The 16,410-nt window shown below is 39.8% G+C and overlaps 1 protein-coding gene and 1 pseudogene across 2 annotated transcripts in view; both read right to left on the reverse strand.

Annotated features, from left to right (window-relative positions):
* RYK (receptor like tyrosine kinase) overlaps positions 1 to 16,410 on the reverse strand; it is a 110,906-nt gene that overhangs the window by 44,018 nt on the left and 50,478 nt on the right. For both annotated transcript variants that reach the window (XM_053600690.1, XM_053600689.1), the window contains exons 3-6: positions 11,412 to 11,511; positions 9,012 to 9,146; positions 7,499 to 7,552; positions 3,063 to 3,207 (exon numbers count right to left, since the gene is read on the reverse strand). In XM_053600690.1, the coding sequence (XP_053456665.1) occupies positions 3,063 to 3,207; positions 7,499 to 7,552; positions 9,012 to 9,146; positions 11,412 to 11,511 (434 nt within the window). The remainder of the gene's footprint in view (positions 1 to 3,062; positions 3,208 to 7,498; positions 7,553 to 9,011; positions 9,147 to 11,411; positions 11,512 to 16,410) is intronic.
* On the reverse strand, positions 13,915 to 16,278 carry LOC128592357 (transforming protein RhoA-like; annotated as a pseudogene).

Consider the following 16,410-nt stretch of genomic DNA (forward strand, 5'->3'; position numbering starts at 1 on the left):
AGGGAGGTGGGTGGGGCCTTGGTGTGTGTCACACTTTATGGGGGCAAGACATGATTGCAAGAGGGACTTTACCTAACAATTGCAATCAGTGTAACCTGGCTTATTGTACCCTCAATGAATCCCCAACAATAAAAAAAAAAAAAAAAAGACACAAAAAAAAAAAAAAAAAAAGAAGAAAAAAAAAAAGTTTGAGGACCCCTGCTTGAGTGTATATAATAGGACTCTGGCTCCTAAGTGCATAGGATGGAAGAGCTCTTGAACAATCTTTTCTAAGGAATTCCATGGAGCCCTGGGTTCCATCAAACCTTACAGGACTGTTGTGAGGATCAATTAATGGAGTTAATCAATGTAAAGCCCATGTAGTAACTGCCTGGCACATAGCAAGTGCTTTATGCTGTTAAGACAATGAGTTGCTACAATATAACTACTACAATAATGAGTTCCTCCTGCTCTGCTCTGGTTCTAAAAGTGCAATCCTGGAAAAGTTAATTCAGTCTCCTCTTTAAGTCTGTTTCTCCATCTTTAAAACAGGGACAGTAAGTACCACACCCATGGGTGGCTGCAAACATTAAGAGAATACATGTAAAGTGCCTGACACAGACTGGTAAACAGAAAACTCTCAACAGAGTGGTAGTCACTGTTATATCAGTGGCTCTTATACAAAGCAGCAGCAGATGTCTCTTAAATGCTACCTGATTACTGAACAGGAACTTCTCTGGTCACCACTGTTAACCTGCCTGGAAGATAATAAATAACTACTAGTAGGATAAAAAAAGAGCTGAAGAAGAAATTCCTTCATTACTACTAACATACTAAAAATTTTTTAAAACAAAAATCATAAAAATGGCACTTTGTGTAGGGCTATGTTTTAAGAGCTCACAGTATTATTTCACAACATACCTAGTAGGTGTGTCCCTCTGCTTTACAGAGGAAGAAAACTGAGACAGACACAGGCTATACATGTAACTTACTCTACCTGGGCCATAAAACTAGAAAGTAGAACAGCCAACCTTCAAAAGAGATGATCTGGCTCCAGAGTTCATGCTCTCAACCACTATGCTATGCTCTGAAAACAAGTGATAATATGAGCTGCTTTAACTCAAAGTCTAGAAACGTGTGCCTGAAATGTACAGAGAACTGGAATACCAATTCACGAATGGGTAACTGATCCTTTCAGCAGGCAGAAGTGTATGTCCCATGGAATTCTGAAAGTTCTCGCACAATTCTGGCCCACATGGGTCCATGGCTCTAGCTCACAAGTGCAGCTCTCTGTACGTATGAAGACTGACTTCTAAATGCCATACTCTTCAATAACCCCTCTACTTATATCCTCTCTCAAAATCCTATCAAAATGTTCCTATTACCTCTTCTCCCCTTCAATTGCTTTCAAATGGTTCTTCCTCTGTAAAATTTAAATTTAACTTCAACACCATTTTGTACACAAAATATATTATAAAACACATCACTCTCACATTTTCCCTTTCATTCTTATCCCTTGAAAGTAAAACAGTGGGGACAGAAAGTACCCAGGGGCAAGTACTGAATCCAGCCAGTTTCTGTACCTTCATGCTCTTGTTGATACCACAATATGCTTAACTGCCATATGTATGACACTGTGTCAGAAGTGGGGATTCAGCAATGAGTAAAAGACACACTGCTCTCTAGTTAGAAATGGCTTACATTCTAGAAGTAGGAATAACTACACAAAAAATTACAGGAAGAAAAAAGTACAATATAAACCAAAAAGACAGGCAGAGCTAGAGGAGGGAGAGGATAGTCAGGAGGCTTAGAAAAGACTTCACGGGAGACACAGCTGGAATTTGCAGAATGAACAAGGTTTGGACTGGTGGAAAATGCAGGGAGCCCTATGGGCAAAAAGAAGGAACTAAAGTCCTGAAGGGCAGCAGGCAGGAGAAAAGTGAGGAAGGAGGAGTCATTCGACAGAAGCACAAGGGAATAAGAAGGGGAGAAAAGGTTCAAAGAGTATGGAGGATACATCTCCACATAAAAGAGAGCTTTGAAAGCCAAGTCATGAAGTTGGGAATTACTAAGGAGGGAAGCAAAAACTGTGTGTTGTGAAAATAAACCTCTCATTCCAGCTTTGCCGCTCACCCCATCCTGAGTGTAATCTCCTCCTCCTTTTCATTTCTGACTCATCCATGCTGGGGCAAGCCACCTCTTGTGTTCCTATACTATCCTATACATATCACAGTCATCAAATTTACACACTTTTATAATTAGGGGTTAATGTCAAAGATTAAATTGGTGACACTAAAAAGTACACCATTTATTTTCATGTTTTCAGCACTTAGCATAATATCTAACTCAGTGTATCTCAAACTGAACATACATTAGAATCAACCAGGAAACTTTAAGAAAAATACTGATACTCAAACACTATCCTAAACCACTTACATCAGAATCTGTAGAATGTGGATCCAAGTAATGGTATGTTTTAAAAGCTTCCTCATGCCTCTAATGTGTAACCAAATTGAGAACCAATGAGTTAAAAGCATAGCAGGTGCTTAGTAAATGTTTACTGAATGGATGGATGGATGCAGGGATGGATGGAAGAAAAATGACAGAGACAGGAATCAGAAGGAAGAAATAGGGCTATTTTAAAAAGGTAATAGAAGTCCGAAATAAAGTCTTTTCAAATCGAATGGGAAAAATATATTTGATCTCCATTTCTTCCCTACAACAATAAACTGTATTCCTGATTTCACAAATTTTTTTTTTTTTTTTTTAAAGACCTTGTTTTTTTTTGTGTGTGTGTGGTTTTTTGGCCAGGGCTGGGTTTGAACCCGCCACCTCCGGCATATGCGACTGGCGCCCTACTCCTTGAGCCACAGGCGCCGCCCTGATTTCACAAATTTTAAAAAATAAAAAATAAAATGGAGAAACATGGAGACAGTGATTAGGTCACTTACTTTCCCCTTGGCCAGGGCTTGATCTTCTTCCCTCCCTCCCCTGCACCAGTATGCATTTAGGTGTGGGCATTCTCAAACATATGCAAATAACTACTTTTATTTTTTTTTCCTTTCCCAAAACATGTACAATACCTGTCATCCAGTTCAATCCTTTTCATACTATGAAGGTGCAAAACAGCTAATATTATTGCTACAAGAAATATTACTGCACAACAAACCCCTACACTGATATAAAACACACGTGTAGAAGTGGTTGGAGCTGCATGTACAGGATCATCTGAAATAAAAATGAAAAGCACATTTAGCCTTTTAAGCCAATATGATTGATAGCTTTATGACCCAATATACACAATGAGTATCTTGTTCTTTGTAAAAAATATTTTCATTTCACGTGCCCATTCCTTGATAAGATCAGTTACCAGTAACATGTCCGTAAAAGTTCACACAATTTTGTTTGACAGTTTTGTTGTAGTTTTAAACAAGAATTTTAATAAAATGCTATAAAATTTTTGGCTAACAAGTATAATAGTCACTCACAAGTGTATATGTAAAATATACCAGTGCATAAAATATACTGTAGCAATGCTATCCAAAAGAACTTTCTGCATTGATGGAAATGTTCTCTAGAGTCCTGTCCCAATGGTAGCTACTGGCCATTTGTGGCTATTAAGCACTGACATGTAGCTACTACAACTACTAGCTACTGAAATGTACTTACTACAATTAAATTTCTGAAGTTTTAACTTTATTTCATTTTAATTAGAGTCAAAAAGCCACACAAGGCTAGTAGTTACCATATTGGACAGTGCAGATCGATAGATTCTTCGTATTTCCTTAACAGTGATGTTTGTTGCCAAGGACCAATGACTCATAGGAGAAGGACTGAACAGAGGGACCCACATATTTAGAAAAATAATAGCAAACATTTCATTCTTTTCTCTTTTGACAATAATATAAATTATTTTGCTTATGTTTTAAAGACTTTAGTCACTAAATAAAATGATACTCAGCTTTATATTATTAAAAAAAGAAAGAGTAACAGAAATTTTCAGCTTTCACACAGAGGCAAACTGAGACAAGACATACAAAAATATATATGGCATGCGTGAGCAGAGTGGAAGACACCAGAGAAGCAGGACTGGTGCAACTGGAGATTCATGCAAGATTGGATGGTGAGCACTGACATCATAATGCCACTGAATAAAACCTGAGGCACCGGGGATTTATCCTAAATTATGTAGGAAATGTTTGCAAGGTTTCAAGCAAAGGATGACACACAGAATTACTTTAAAAAGTGGGAGCAGAAAATGAGTTAGGAAGTTAGAAAGTTATCAGAGTAGCCCAAGGAGACAGCAGTGGTTTGGACAAGAAGTACAGTAAAGATAAGAAGTAAAAGGACTTGGAAGCACAGTCAAATACCTTGCTAACAGAATACATAGTAAGGCAGAAAGAAAGAACAGAATCAAAGTTTTGGCTAAAGAAATTACTTGGATAATAGTACCTTTACAAAAATAAAAATAAGCAGGTTGGGGGGAGTGAGACTTGAAGAGTTTTGTTTTGTTGAAGTTAAATTTGAAGTATCTAGCACACATCCACTTAACTCGACACATATTCAACTTAAGAGTTCCAGGGATAAGCTCGGTGCCCATAGCTCAGGGGTTAGGGCACTGACCGAGGCAGGCAGGTTCAAACCCAGCTGGGGCGTGCCAAACAACAATGACAGCTGCAGCAAAAAAGTAGCCGGGCATTGTGGCAGGTGCCTATAGTCCCAGCTACTTGGGAGGCTGAAGCAAGAGAATCACTTAAGCCAAGAATTAAAGGTTGCTGTGAGCTGTGACGCCACAGTGCTCTACTGAGGGTGACATAGTGAGATTCTGTCTCAAAAAAGAGTTCAGGGATAGGTCAAAGCAAAAGATAAAGGTTATGATTTTCTTTTCTTTTTTTTGGTTTTTGGCCGGGGCTAGGTTTGAACCCGCCACCTCCGGCATATGGGACCAGCGCCCTACTCCTTGAGCCACAGGCGCCGCCTAAAGGTTATGATTTTCAAAAACATGGGAATAAGAGAAGATTACTCTCTAAAGTTTAAACTTTTGTGTCAATGAACAACAAATCAGAACAGATTAATGAAAAGAAGAAGACTGAATGGCTTCTAGGGCAGTCGGACTTGGCATGGTTTTCCTCAAGAATTAATTAATGTATGCCCTCGGAAGGCTGTTCAGTCTTGGGAAGGGAGGTGGAAGCCCCAAGGCACATGTTGGTAGTGCTATCAAGCACTTTCCAGAAAAGAGCAGAGGGCACCGCTCTGCAGCATAGACTCCCCGCAAATGTACCCTGTTCAATTATCTCCACATTCCAGGATTGTGTATGCACTATTTTCATTCCTTCACTTTGACACTTCACCTGTCACCACCTAGTCATCTTTCAGCTCTCGGATGTCGCTTTCCTCAGTAAGCCGTCCTCAGGTTCCCAAAGCCCCGTGTGTACCTTCTCCTAGATGGCCATGCTGTGTTGTTTTCGCTGCCTATTGCCTTGTCTATCTCCCTTGCCACATCATAACCAATTGAGGACAAGGTCTGTTTGCTCATGGTTTAATCCTCTGGGCCCCAGGCATACCACTTGGTACTTCACAGACTTTCAAAAAGTGTTGTATGAATGGGTAACAAAGAGGGGAGGAAGGATAGGAAGGGAGCAAGGAAGACACGCACAGAGACTAAGAATATGCAATACTACTTTTTGGAAACGGTGATGGTTTTAAAAATATTTTTTTCTTTCTTCTAAGAGATAAATCCAAATAAAATATTGTAGCAAGTAGACAATATCTCATATTACTTTATCATCAAAAAAGGCCTACTTTTGGATGTCCAGATACTCTATACTTCCCAAGGTGATGAAAAGATGAAATAAAAAGCACACAGTATCACTTAAGAACTATTCTGGCCATAAGAGTTGGTCCTAAATCTAACTGAGTTAAAATCTAACTACTAGTTGGGCGGCGCCTGTGGCTCAGCGGGTAGGGCGCCAGTCCCATATGCTGGAGGTGGCGGGTTCAAACCCAGCCCCAGCCCAAAAAAAAAAAAAAATCTAACTACTAGTTTATAAGGGAGAGAAAATCGTGTCAAACGACACTAGGAGGGTGTTAAATGTGGGAGATTCTATGGGACCAATGATAAATAAAGTTTCTACAATAAACAATGTAAATAAAGGTGGTGGTTGTTTCTGATTAATAGAAAATATATATCAACCTAACACAGCTATGTAGGCTTCATTTGGACCCTGACACAGGGAGAGGAAAATATAATTTTTAAACAATCAGATTAATTCAAACCTGAACTAGCTTTCAGAATATATTAAGGAATTGCCGTTAATTTTGTTATATGTGATAAGTCAAAGTAAACAGGTATTGGGTGATTGTGGATATTTTTTAAGGCCTTTTAAAAAGAGATCCACACTGAAATATTTATAAGTGAAATAATATGATGCCTAGGACATGCTTAAAAATACCCTACCACACCACCAACCAACTACAAAAGAAGGAAGAAATCAATGGAATAACACTGGCAAAAGGTTAATCATTACTGAAGTTAGGTGATAGGCACATGGGGGTTCATCAAAGCGTACCTTAACTTCTATTTGTTTGAAATTTTCAAAATACATATATTTTTTTTAAGTCTACTTCCATGAAGCAAATCTAAAAGCATCCTTTTAAGATATTGCTATTACTACTATATCAGGAAAAATAAGACTCAGTGATGTGTCCATGTCAGAAAAGAAAAAAAAGCAGCCTATAATAGTATCTAAACACAACCCATACCAAAAAATAAAAATCCATTTTGTATATCTACTCTGTAAGTTTAAATAACATAGTATCTTTAAGCTTACTTTCACCAGGATGAAATTAGCTAAGAGTTAGGCCTAAGTCACAAGTCAGATTTTCTAACCTTCTGTTAATAAAGGTGTTGGCCAGGCAAGGTGGCTTATGCCTATAATCCTGGCATTCTGGGAGGCCAAAGCAGAATAATCGCTTGACCTCAGCAGTTCAAGACAGCCTAAACAAGAGCAAGACTCTGTCTCTACTAAAAATATAAAAACTAGCTAGGTGCTGTGGTGGGTGCCTGTAGTCCCAGCTACTCAAGGAGGCTGAGGCAGGAGGATTGCTTGAGCCCAGGATTTTGAGGTTGCAGTTAGCTAGTTAGGCCAATGCTTCTGTAACTCTAGCCAGGGTAACAGAATCAGACTCTGCCTCAAAAACAAACAAAAATCTTACATATATATATTCATACTTTAAGACTGCTCCCAAATGCATGATATAAATTCTTGCTTATCAAGTATTTTAAGCTAACTTGTTATAAAATATTTATTAATTTTACTACTCAATATTCTATAGTTTCATTTGACCTAGATACCAATCTACAAAACATGAGCAAAATAAATAGCATGTTGTCATTATCACTACTATTTGACAACCCGGAAACCATCAAGCCTCCAAGCTACAGACAATGGTGTTCATATGCAAATGCCCTTTTTTCCCCATCCTTAATAATGGAGAAAGATAATAGAGTAACACTTACAAATAGTTCTGCTAGCGTTTTTGTCCAAAGCTGAAGTTTTTACTTCTTCAAGTTCTAAATTAAAAAAAATATATATGCTTTAGAAATTCTTTCATTTCCATGGAAATCCTTAATTATTATATATAATTACATTTTCTGAATTTTCTCTTAACATAGTTTTGCATTCTATCAGAACACAATCTGAACTGAATAACTGGTATTTTTTTTGTAAGATAATGAAAGCTATGTTACTATTCTGATGATCAGCACTACAATCATCAATATTCCATGCCAATATTAACCAAAGGGTCTTCCTTACAGATGCTCAATGAAAAAAGGTCAAGAACTCTGAGAACAAAGGCCAGCACGGTGGCTCACGCCTGTAATTCCAGCACCCTGTGAAGCCACAGTGGGTGGATCACCTGAGCTCATGAGTTCGAGACCAGCCTGAGCTGGAGCAAGACCTCATCTCTAAAAACGAGCCAGGCGTTGTGGCTGGTGCCTGTAGTCCCCCTACATGGGAGGCTGAGGCAAGAGAATCACTTGAGCCCAAGAGTTTGAGATTGCTCTGAGCCATGACTCCACAGCACTCTACCAACAGGGGTGACAAAGTGAGACTCTGTCTCAAAAACAAAAAAAGGAACTCTGAGAAAGCTACATACTATATTGCCTCTTTGGAGGTTCACAGTGTTCTTTAGCACAATATAAAGACACAAAGAGTTCTAGGGTAACAAAACTAGTCCAATCCATAATTCCCACCCTCATATGATAAAGAAAACTCTCCTTGCCAGTAACAACTACTAATATTCCACATAGTACAGATATGTTTTCTGCTGTAGTTTTTGAAAAGTAGTAGGTTGGAAAAACAGATAAATAAATACATTTGGATTACATATTAAAGTGAGAGTTATGAACATGCACTGAATAACCACCAAATTAAAGAGGGTATTACAATATTAAACGTTAAGTCTACAACAGAATAGAAAACTACACCAATAGAGTTTTAATGTTAATTTTCATGTGCATATTAAAGAAAACGGAGAAAGCATGGGATCATTCTGAGAATCAGGTATTAGCACTGATGGGATCCACAGACCACACCATGTCTGGTCATCATTCTCCCTGTAAGAGTAATAGATGAAGCACCATGGTATAGTCAGTCACTGCCCACTTCCCTGGGGATCAGGAAATGAATGTTCTACACTCCTCATAGACTGGCTGTGCAAAACCTAAGTGGCCTAAGTCTCAGTCTCTTTATAGCAATTATACAATATAATAACGAGGCTGGACTAGAGAGTCTCTAAAATCCCCTTTGGCTTTAAAATTACATGAAAGTAGGCACACAACTGAATATACTACAATTGAAAAATGTGTCAAAACACTAAAGCTAAAAGGTGGTAACTTTTCATTCTTAAAACGTCTATTCTAATGCAGTACACACTTGCCCATAATTATATCTGTGAAAAGACAACAAAATCTATTTTTGATCTCATTACATCTACATAAAACACATTTTGGTAAGCAAATTCCTTACTTTTGTAGCACATTTTCCTTCGTTTAAAATTTAGGACTGTAAAATTTTTTGAAGAATTTACTGTCAAATTGAGCTGCATTAATATCATAACTTCAGAATCTACTTTGCCGGTACAGGAGAGCTCGACCCGAAACACTGTTCAAAAAAAATAAGAAAAAGTACTTTAATTTTGTAAAAATCAACTTTAATGCTCAAGAAATGGTTCTATTAAAACATTTTAGAATTATTAATTTTTGCTTCAATAAAACTAATACATTTAAATAAATTAACTAAACAAAAGCCTTCTGAAATATTCAGACAACCACAGCTCCAGACATTAAGCATTTCATTCCCTATAAACACTTTAAGTAATCTTTATGAACACATAAAGTTCACATTAAAGAATACTTATACTAAGACATAAATGAAGAAATAATTATTTTAAACTTTTGCTCATGGTTTTTAATATATTACTTTGTCTCATAAGTCCTCTGCTATTACAATAGACTAAAGCTACAGGACCATAAGGCAAACTTTGCTGGCCTTACCAATTAGTCACATCTGCAATAGCAACAGAAATTATGCAATAAAAAGCAAAGATAATTCACTGTTAAAATGCAATTATGTATTTATTTTAATGAAAAACATATGTAAACCTATAAAATGAATCTGATAAATTCTCTACTAAGAATGAAAAATAATTCCTATCTAAATAGGAACCAGCTCAATCAATAACTGTAGCAATGAGATGACAGATTTTAGTGCATGTCAGTTTTTCCTCAAAATCTTTCAATTTAAGATTCTTTTTTCTACAAAGTCAGAATATATCATTCTACCATCTGTATAAGTGCATAAGAGACATGGGCATTTCTGCATTTCTTTACTAACCCATAAAAATTAACTAGCCTTCCTGTGCAAGCTTAGATTAATGTATGTCTAATACATTGAACAGGGCGGCGCCTATGGCTCAGTGAGTAGGGCGCCAGCCCCATATGCCGAGGGTGGCGGGTTCAAACCCAGCCCCTGCCAAACTGCAACAAAAAATAGCCGGGCGTTGTGGCAGGCGCCTGTAGTCCCAGCAGCTTGGGAGGCTGAGGCAAGAGAATCGCGTAAGCCCAAGAGTTAGAGGTTGCTGTGAGCCGTGTGACGCCACGGCACTCTACCGGAGGGCAGTATAGTGAGACTCTGTCTCTACAAAAAAAAAAAAAAAAAAAAAAAATACATTGAACAGTGAATAAGACTGCCTGTAAAAGTTCCATAACACTGCTATGGCTTGTACTTTGAATTTTCTTTAATTTCTATTTTCTTAAAAATCTCACATCTTTAAGAACTTTTCTAAAAAGTTAACTCAAGGCTCGGCACCCGTAGCACAGTGGTTACAGCACCAGGCACACACACCAAAGGTGGCAGGTTCGAACTCGTCCCAGGCTAGCTAACCAACAATGACAACTGCAACAACAACAACAAAAATAGCCGGGTGTTGTAGCAGGCACCTGTAAGTCCCAGCTACTTGGGAGCTGAGGCAAGAGAATGGCTTAAGCCCAAGAGTTTGAGGTTGTTGTGAACTGTGACACCACTGCACTCTACCGAGGGTGACATAGTGAGACTCTGTCTCAAAAAAAAGAGTTAGCTCAAGAGTAATTAGCATGTACTAAATGTACAGCCTGTGCCAGACATCATGCTAGGCACCAAGAAGAGACTTACTGGATAATGACAATCACTACAAAAACAAATTCAAGGTTCTATGGGGCAGGAAGAACAGAAGAAGGAATCAACAACTGGAGAGAGAAAAGGAGACAGAAAAAAGGTATTGCAGATTTTGAGTCTTGTAGAATAAGAAGGATAAACAGGAGTCCTCAAACAGAAAAGAGGAAAAGATTGTTCCAAATACAGAGATCAGCACGTGCAAAGGTTTGGATATCAGAACTGCATGTAGTCTGGAATGCTGGAATGAGTGCAGCAACAAGGCTAGGCAGGCAGGGACAGCTGGATGGTAAAGGATGCATCACATTAGCCAGGGATTGTGGAATGTGCAATTGATGGGATCGGGGACTGATGGACGTGATGTCACGTGGTCAAATGTGAGTATGCAATAATCATCTGCACCACAGTGTGAGATGTGAGACTTCATCGAGGAGAAACATGATTAGGCACAGGGACATATGCAGGGGTCAGTGCCACCAATGCAGAAAAGGAGATAAGGAAGAGCTGAGCAGAGTTTAGAAGGATGGAAAAGGGGGAAATGGTTTAAAAACATGGTACAAATAATGTTTACAAAACTTACTTTTCAAAGAACTTATACATCTTATGTGCATTAAGTAATACTAGTATATAACACATCAGTAATTAAACTGTTCTATTGGGGATGAAGGCATAGTTGAAACCAGAAGGTTAATTTTTTCTTTGAAGACTCTTACTTACCTGATAAAGTGCGTGGAACTTCCCCCTGAACAGAAATATTGACCTGGGGCATGTCCATAGCCACAAAATTATCTACTTGGAATCCTAGCTTATATTCAACCTGTAAGATGGAGAGAAATAAACAAAATGAATCTGTGATAACAGAAAGGATATTAACAGCTTGATGTGATTAATTAGCTCATTAACTAATCAATGCCTGGTCTTTCATATGTTAAAATAATCTAGCTATAAAAAATGATCCGGGAGGCGCCTGTGGCTCAGTGAGTAGGGCGCCAGCCCCATATGCCGAGGGTGGCGGGTTCAAACCCAGCCCCGGCCAAACTGCAACCAAAAAAAAAAAAAAAATGATCCAAACTATTATAAACAGTCCCAGGAATTTTCAACTGGATAAAAATTCAACCTCATAAGCCATCCCCTATTTTATGTCCACAATAATACAACCACTCTCCCATAACACCTAGGATTCAGAAATCCTGCTGAGAACTATACATCTGTCAACCAAGAAGGCTTGCAGAGCCAGATGTGAAGAATTAAGGAGTTGAGACATATACTGACTGACAGACCATAACTAGTCACCAATGCTAAAAGCAAAGTTCTGAAGGCCTCCACGTGATTGGTAAATAAAGATCTCCCCTGCTGACCTACTCACCCAATAAACAGATCCCAAGGCACACATTTCTCATGGAGTATCTATGTCACAGTCTCTGTACTGCCTTTCACCAATAACGAAGTTCCTGCTTGGACTCCCATATAACCTCAGGACCTATTTCTCAAGTGATTCAGAATCCAGAAAAGACAGGCAACCAATGAGACATCCCTAGAATACCAGTATTATCTATTAGCCTGCCCAATGTGGATTAACAAAACCAATTAGCATCAACAAATAATTATAGCCTATTGCTACAGACAGTTCATGGAAGAAGCAGTTCCAACTGTAAAGCAATACTCATAGCTGAAATCCAGAATGGCTGTCACCTTCAAGAGCTTCAGTGAGGTCTTACAGTTCATAACGCTCTTTGTCTGTGGAGACTTGGTAAGTATGGTACCCCTCTCCCAATCAGTGGTCACAAGGGTGGCTTTGATGGGCTAGGACTGAAACAGCCGGGGGGCAAGGGGTTGGCAAAAGAGTGAGAGAAACAGGTAAGAAACCATTCTTTTAAGAAACTTAACTGGAAAGAATGGGAGATGAGCAATGTATGTGTGTATGTACAGTGGGAGCAGTGGGTAGAGGTATCTGAAGTATTTCTTCTTTCTTTAACAGGAGACATTCAAATACACACGTATATCTATAGGAACAAAAAAAGTCAATGAAACAGTACATAATAAAGATGAACAGAAAGAGGGAAAGAAAATGGCCCCCGGGCATTGGCTAAAAAGCCGGATAAGAAGGAGGGCTCAATCCAGTTTGGTCCTCTTGGATTTCTACTTCCACACTCTACTTAAAAAATCTCTAAGCTAAACATTGTGGGGGCATGTAAATATTAAATACTTACTATGCCATTAAATGGGCATAGTTAGCTGTGCCCATCTTGAACATATGAAAGACCATGCATTGATTAGTTAATAGCTATTAAAGGCTGCATTTGGCAAGTGCCACATTCACAACAAAGAAAACATTCTTGCTGCAGCACAGCCAGGAAGTGTTCACACTCACCTTTGCATACCACAATATCACTGGTGCCACCAGAAGGTGCTAGAGAGCTACCGCTAAGCAAGTTCCGGCTGGGAATGAGCAGGCTTTCCAGCAACAAAATGCAAGAGAATGCACTGACTATAAATAGCCCTACATCCACTCTATCTCTCTCTCTTTTTTTTTTTTTTTTCAATTTTCCATCTGACTTAATTCTTTCATATGTTCTTTCTTCAGGGATGACAAGTATCAGTATTAGGAAATCTAATTATACAAAAAATGCTACATCTAGTCTGGGGGTAGTGATATCTATTTTTGGTAACATACCTTAAGTGGCACTAATCACACAGTAACTATAAGGTAACTAACATGAAACCACAGAACTGTAACTCTGCCATAGCTGCATGGATTTGGGCCTTTCTGGCTGCTGAGCACATTTTCAAAAAACTGGATGCCCACCCCAGAGCTGTGCCAATGAGATCTGTTAAGGAGTAAAGCTCTGAAGTGGTGACTCACCAGAGTACCTTGCAGCTGACAGATGATAGGCAGAACATGTTAGTTATAAAGTAGTTACAGCCTAATTCACAAAAGTTACCAACTGTTTCTCTTTCTAGAAAGAAGCAAGAAGTTATTAAGAAATTCCTTGAATTAGTGCCTGGTGTGTCAGGTGGGAGTGCAGAAGAGGGGTGTTAGAGCAGTGTCAGAGGACCCTGATGGGCCAGACGAGTTGGATGTCATTAATAATCATGGTTGGCTTCTAAATACTGGTAGCAAGATGACTTATGATTTGTAATTGTAGGTAAATTATAGGTAAATGAAAAAGGCCAGTAATCATGCACTAAGATTAATAAATAGGACTTCAAAATTAACCGCTTAAGGGCTGTGCCTGCAGCAAGGTTTCACAAGACAAGGCACCCAGATTTTTTCAGCTCTCGTAGCCATTTCAAAAAACCTCCCTCACTCCATCTTTGGTCTTTGCTGAACACTCCATGCACCCAAAAGCACCAATCCTGTTGCCATATCCCTGCCTTCTTCAGGTTTTATGGGGTCCTGCTTCATCTTGGCTAGCTCCCACCTTGTGTGCTCATCATTCCAAAGATCCTTCTTGTTCCCAACCAGGATGATGGGCACATTGGGGCAGAAATGCTTGACTTCTGGGGACCATTTTTCTGGAACGTTTTCTAAACTATCAGGGCTGTCAATGGAGAAACACTTCAGTATAACACTGGTGTCTGGGTAGGAGAGGGGCCTCAGGCGGTCATAGTCTTCCTGCCCAGCTGTGTCCCACAAAGCCAATTCTACCTGCTTGCCATCTACCTCAATATCTGCCACGTAGTTCTCAAACACCGTGGGCACATACACCTCTGGGAACTGGTCCTTGCTGAAGACTATGAGCAAGCGTGTCTTCCCACAAGCTCCATCCCCAACAATCACTAGTTTCTTCCTGATAACAGCCGTCACTTACAAATGCCTTGTAAGATGCATGGCCTGTATAGAACACATTTTACCAAGTGGCTTGAATTTCTGAGCCCAGCCTCTTCCTGCCAAGTACTCTTGTCCACCAGTCCCAAGCTTGAAGATGAGAGCCGGTAGCTGAAGGGGCAACCTTGGACTAACTAGAGAAGCGACGGAGGACCGCAGGCGGCGAGCAAGCCCACACCATCTTTTAACAGAACCATATGAGACAGGCTGGTGCACAAGGGAAATTAGCACAGTCGGCAACTATTGGATTTAGAACCATGAAACCATGTGACCTTCGGGTCAATCAGTAACTTTTCTGAGTTTTAGTTTTTATAAAATGAGAATAACATGGTACACAGATCAAATAGGATAATTAAGACGATATACCTATTAACCTGTACAGGTTCCCCTGATAAATGCAGATACAGTGGCATCAGCAGTCATTCCAGAGTTGCCACCTTATCGCCATGCTGCACACCCCACAATCACCAGCCTACTGGTGACCCCAGGGATTCTAACACAAACCCTCCTGTACTCTGTCCAGAACACGTTGGAGTTCTTCTGTTCTGTCCCCTATTTGGGAACCTCTCTATCCTGAACAGCTTCTTCACAAATGTCTTCTCCACCTTCCTTCCCAACCTTGCTCTCCTCCAAAGTCAGCTCTTCCCCTGTCTATCATGCAGATCCTACATCATCTCACCCTCACAGCCTAGTCAGTAGTGTTGGCATTCATTAAGGATCATTAAGTTCCAGACATCCTTCCCTCATGCAAAATCCCTTCTGCTCTGAATATAAGCTTACACCTTATATTTATAATGGCTGCTCCTCAAGTCATCAACACCAATGACACGCACAGGACTTTGCAGAGGTCCTAAGCCCTTGGCTCACTTTTCTTCTGCCATCTTCCTGCTGACTTCAAATATTTCAGTGTTCAATATTCCTACATACTAAAGAATTGCTCCATAACACAAACAAATGCAAAAACACCATTCCATCAGAAATCCTATCACTACCTCTGACCACCCACCTCTGATTCTTACAAAACCAATTCTCTGTCTCTACCACTTCAAGTTAGCAGGGGCTGTGCTCATAGCTGGGATACAGTGGCCAATTAAGCCACTTGCCTCCCCCCTCCAGCCCAGCCACAACCACCTGGTTTCGTGTTCCCCACTGCCTGTGCCCCAAAGACATTATCAACGAAGTCTTCTAGGCACCTTCGGCTGGCCCATTCATTCCTCCATGCCCTTACAGGGCAGCCACAGCATCCTGTCCACCACTGTGCTACTGCTGCTGCTCACCACTGCCAAAGGAAATCAAAACCCAGAGAGAAGGAGTGCCGCGTAATGCTGACCCCAGTCGCAGGGGAGCCCTTCAGCAATCCCTTCCTCATCGAACCCTCTTCTCTCACAGGGGTATCCAAACTTTTTTCTTCTCTGCCACACATTGGAAGAAGAGTTAGTTATCTTAGGCCACACATTAAATACACCAATACTAACAAAAGCTAATGAGGAAAAAAAAGGTCCATGCATAATTTTTGCAATAAATGACATTACAGATAAGCAAAATAGTCCTTAAATAGTGCACAAGCAGGGTGCAGGTAAAACCCTGCTTGTCTTCTCACTCTAAACCTTCCAAGTCCTCCCAGCTTCCTCACTCTCTGGCGATGTACTTGTCTCTTACAGCTAGCACAGAAGAACCCTCTTTCTGCCTTTTTTCAGCACCAGGCAGATCTGATAGAGTGCATCCTTCGCGCTCCAGACCCAAGGAAAGGTCCATTCTCTTCTTTAAATAATAAATCCTTCTCTCCTAATATACTAGATTCTAGCCATTTCACCACTGATGGGATTTTGTTATCATCAACTTGTCTCTCTTGCTCTCTTATCTTCAATCTCTCCCACATGTCCAATT

This window comes from Nycticebus coucang, chromosome 8 (assembly GCF_027406575.1).
Source record: "Nycticebus coucang isolate mNycCou1 chromosome 8, mNycCou1.pri, whole genome shotgun sequence".
NCBI lineage: Eukaryota > Metazoa > Chordata > Mammalia > Primates > Lorisidae > Nycticebus > Nycticebus coucang.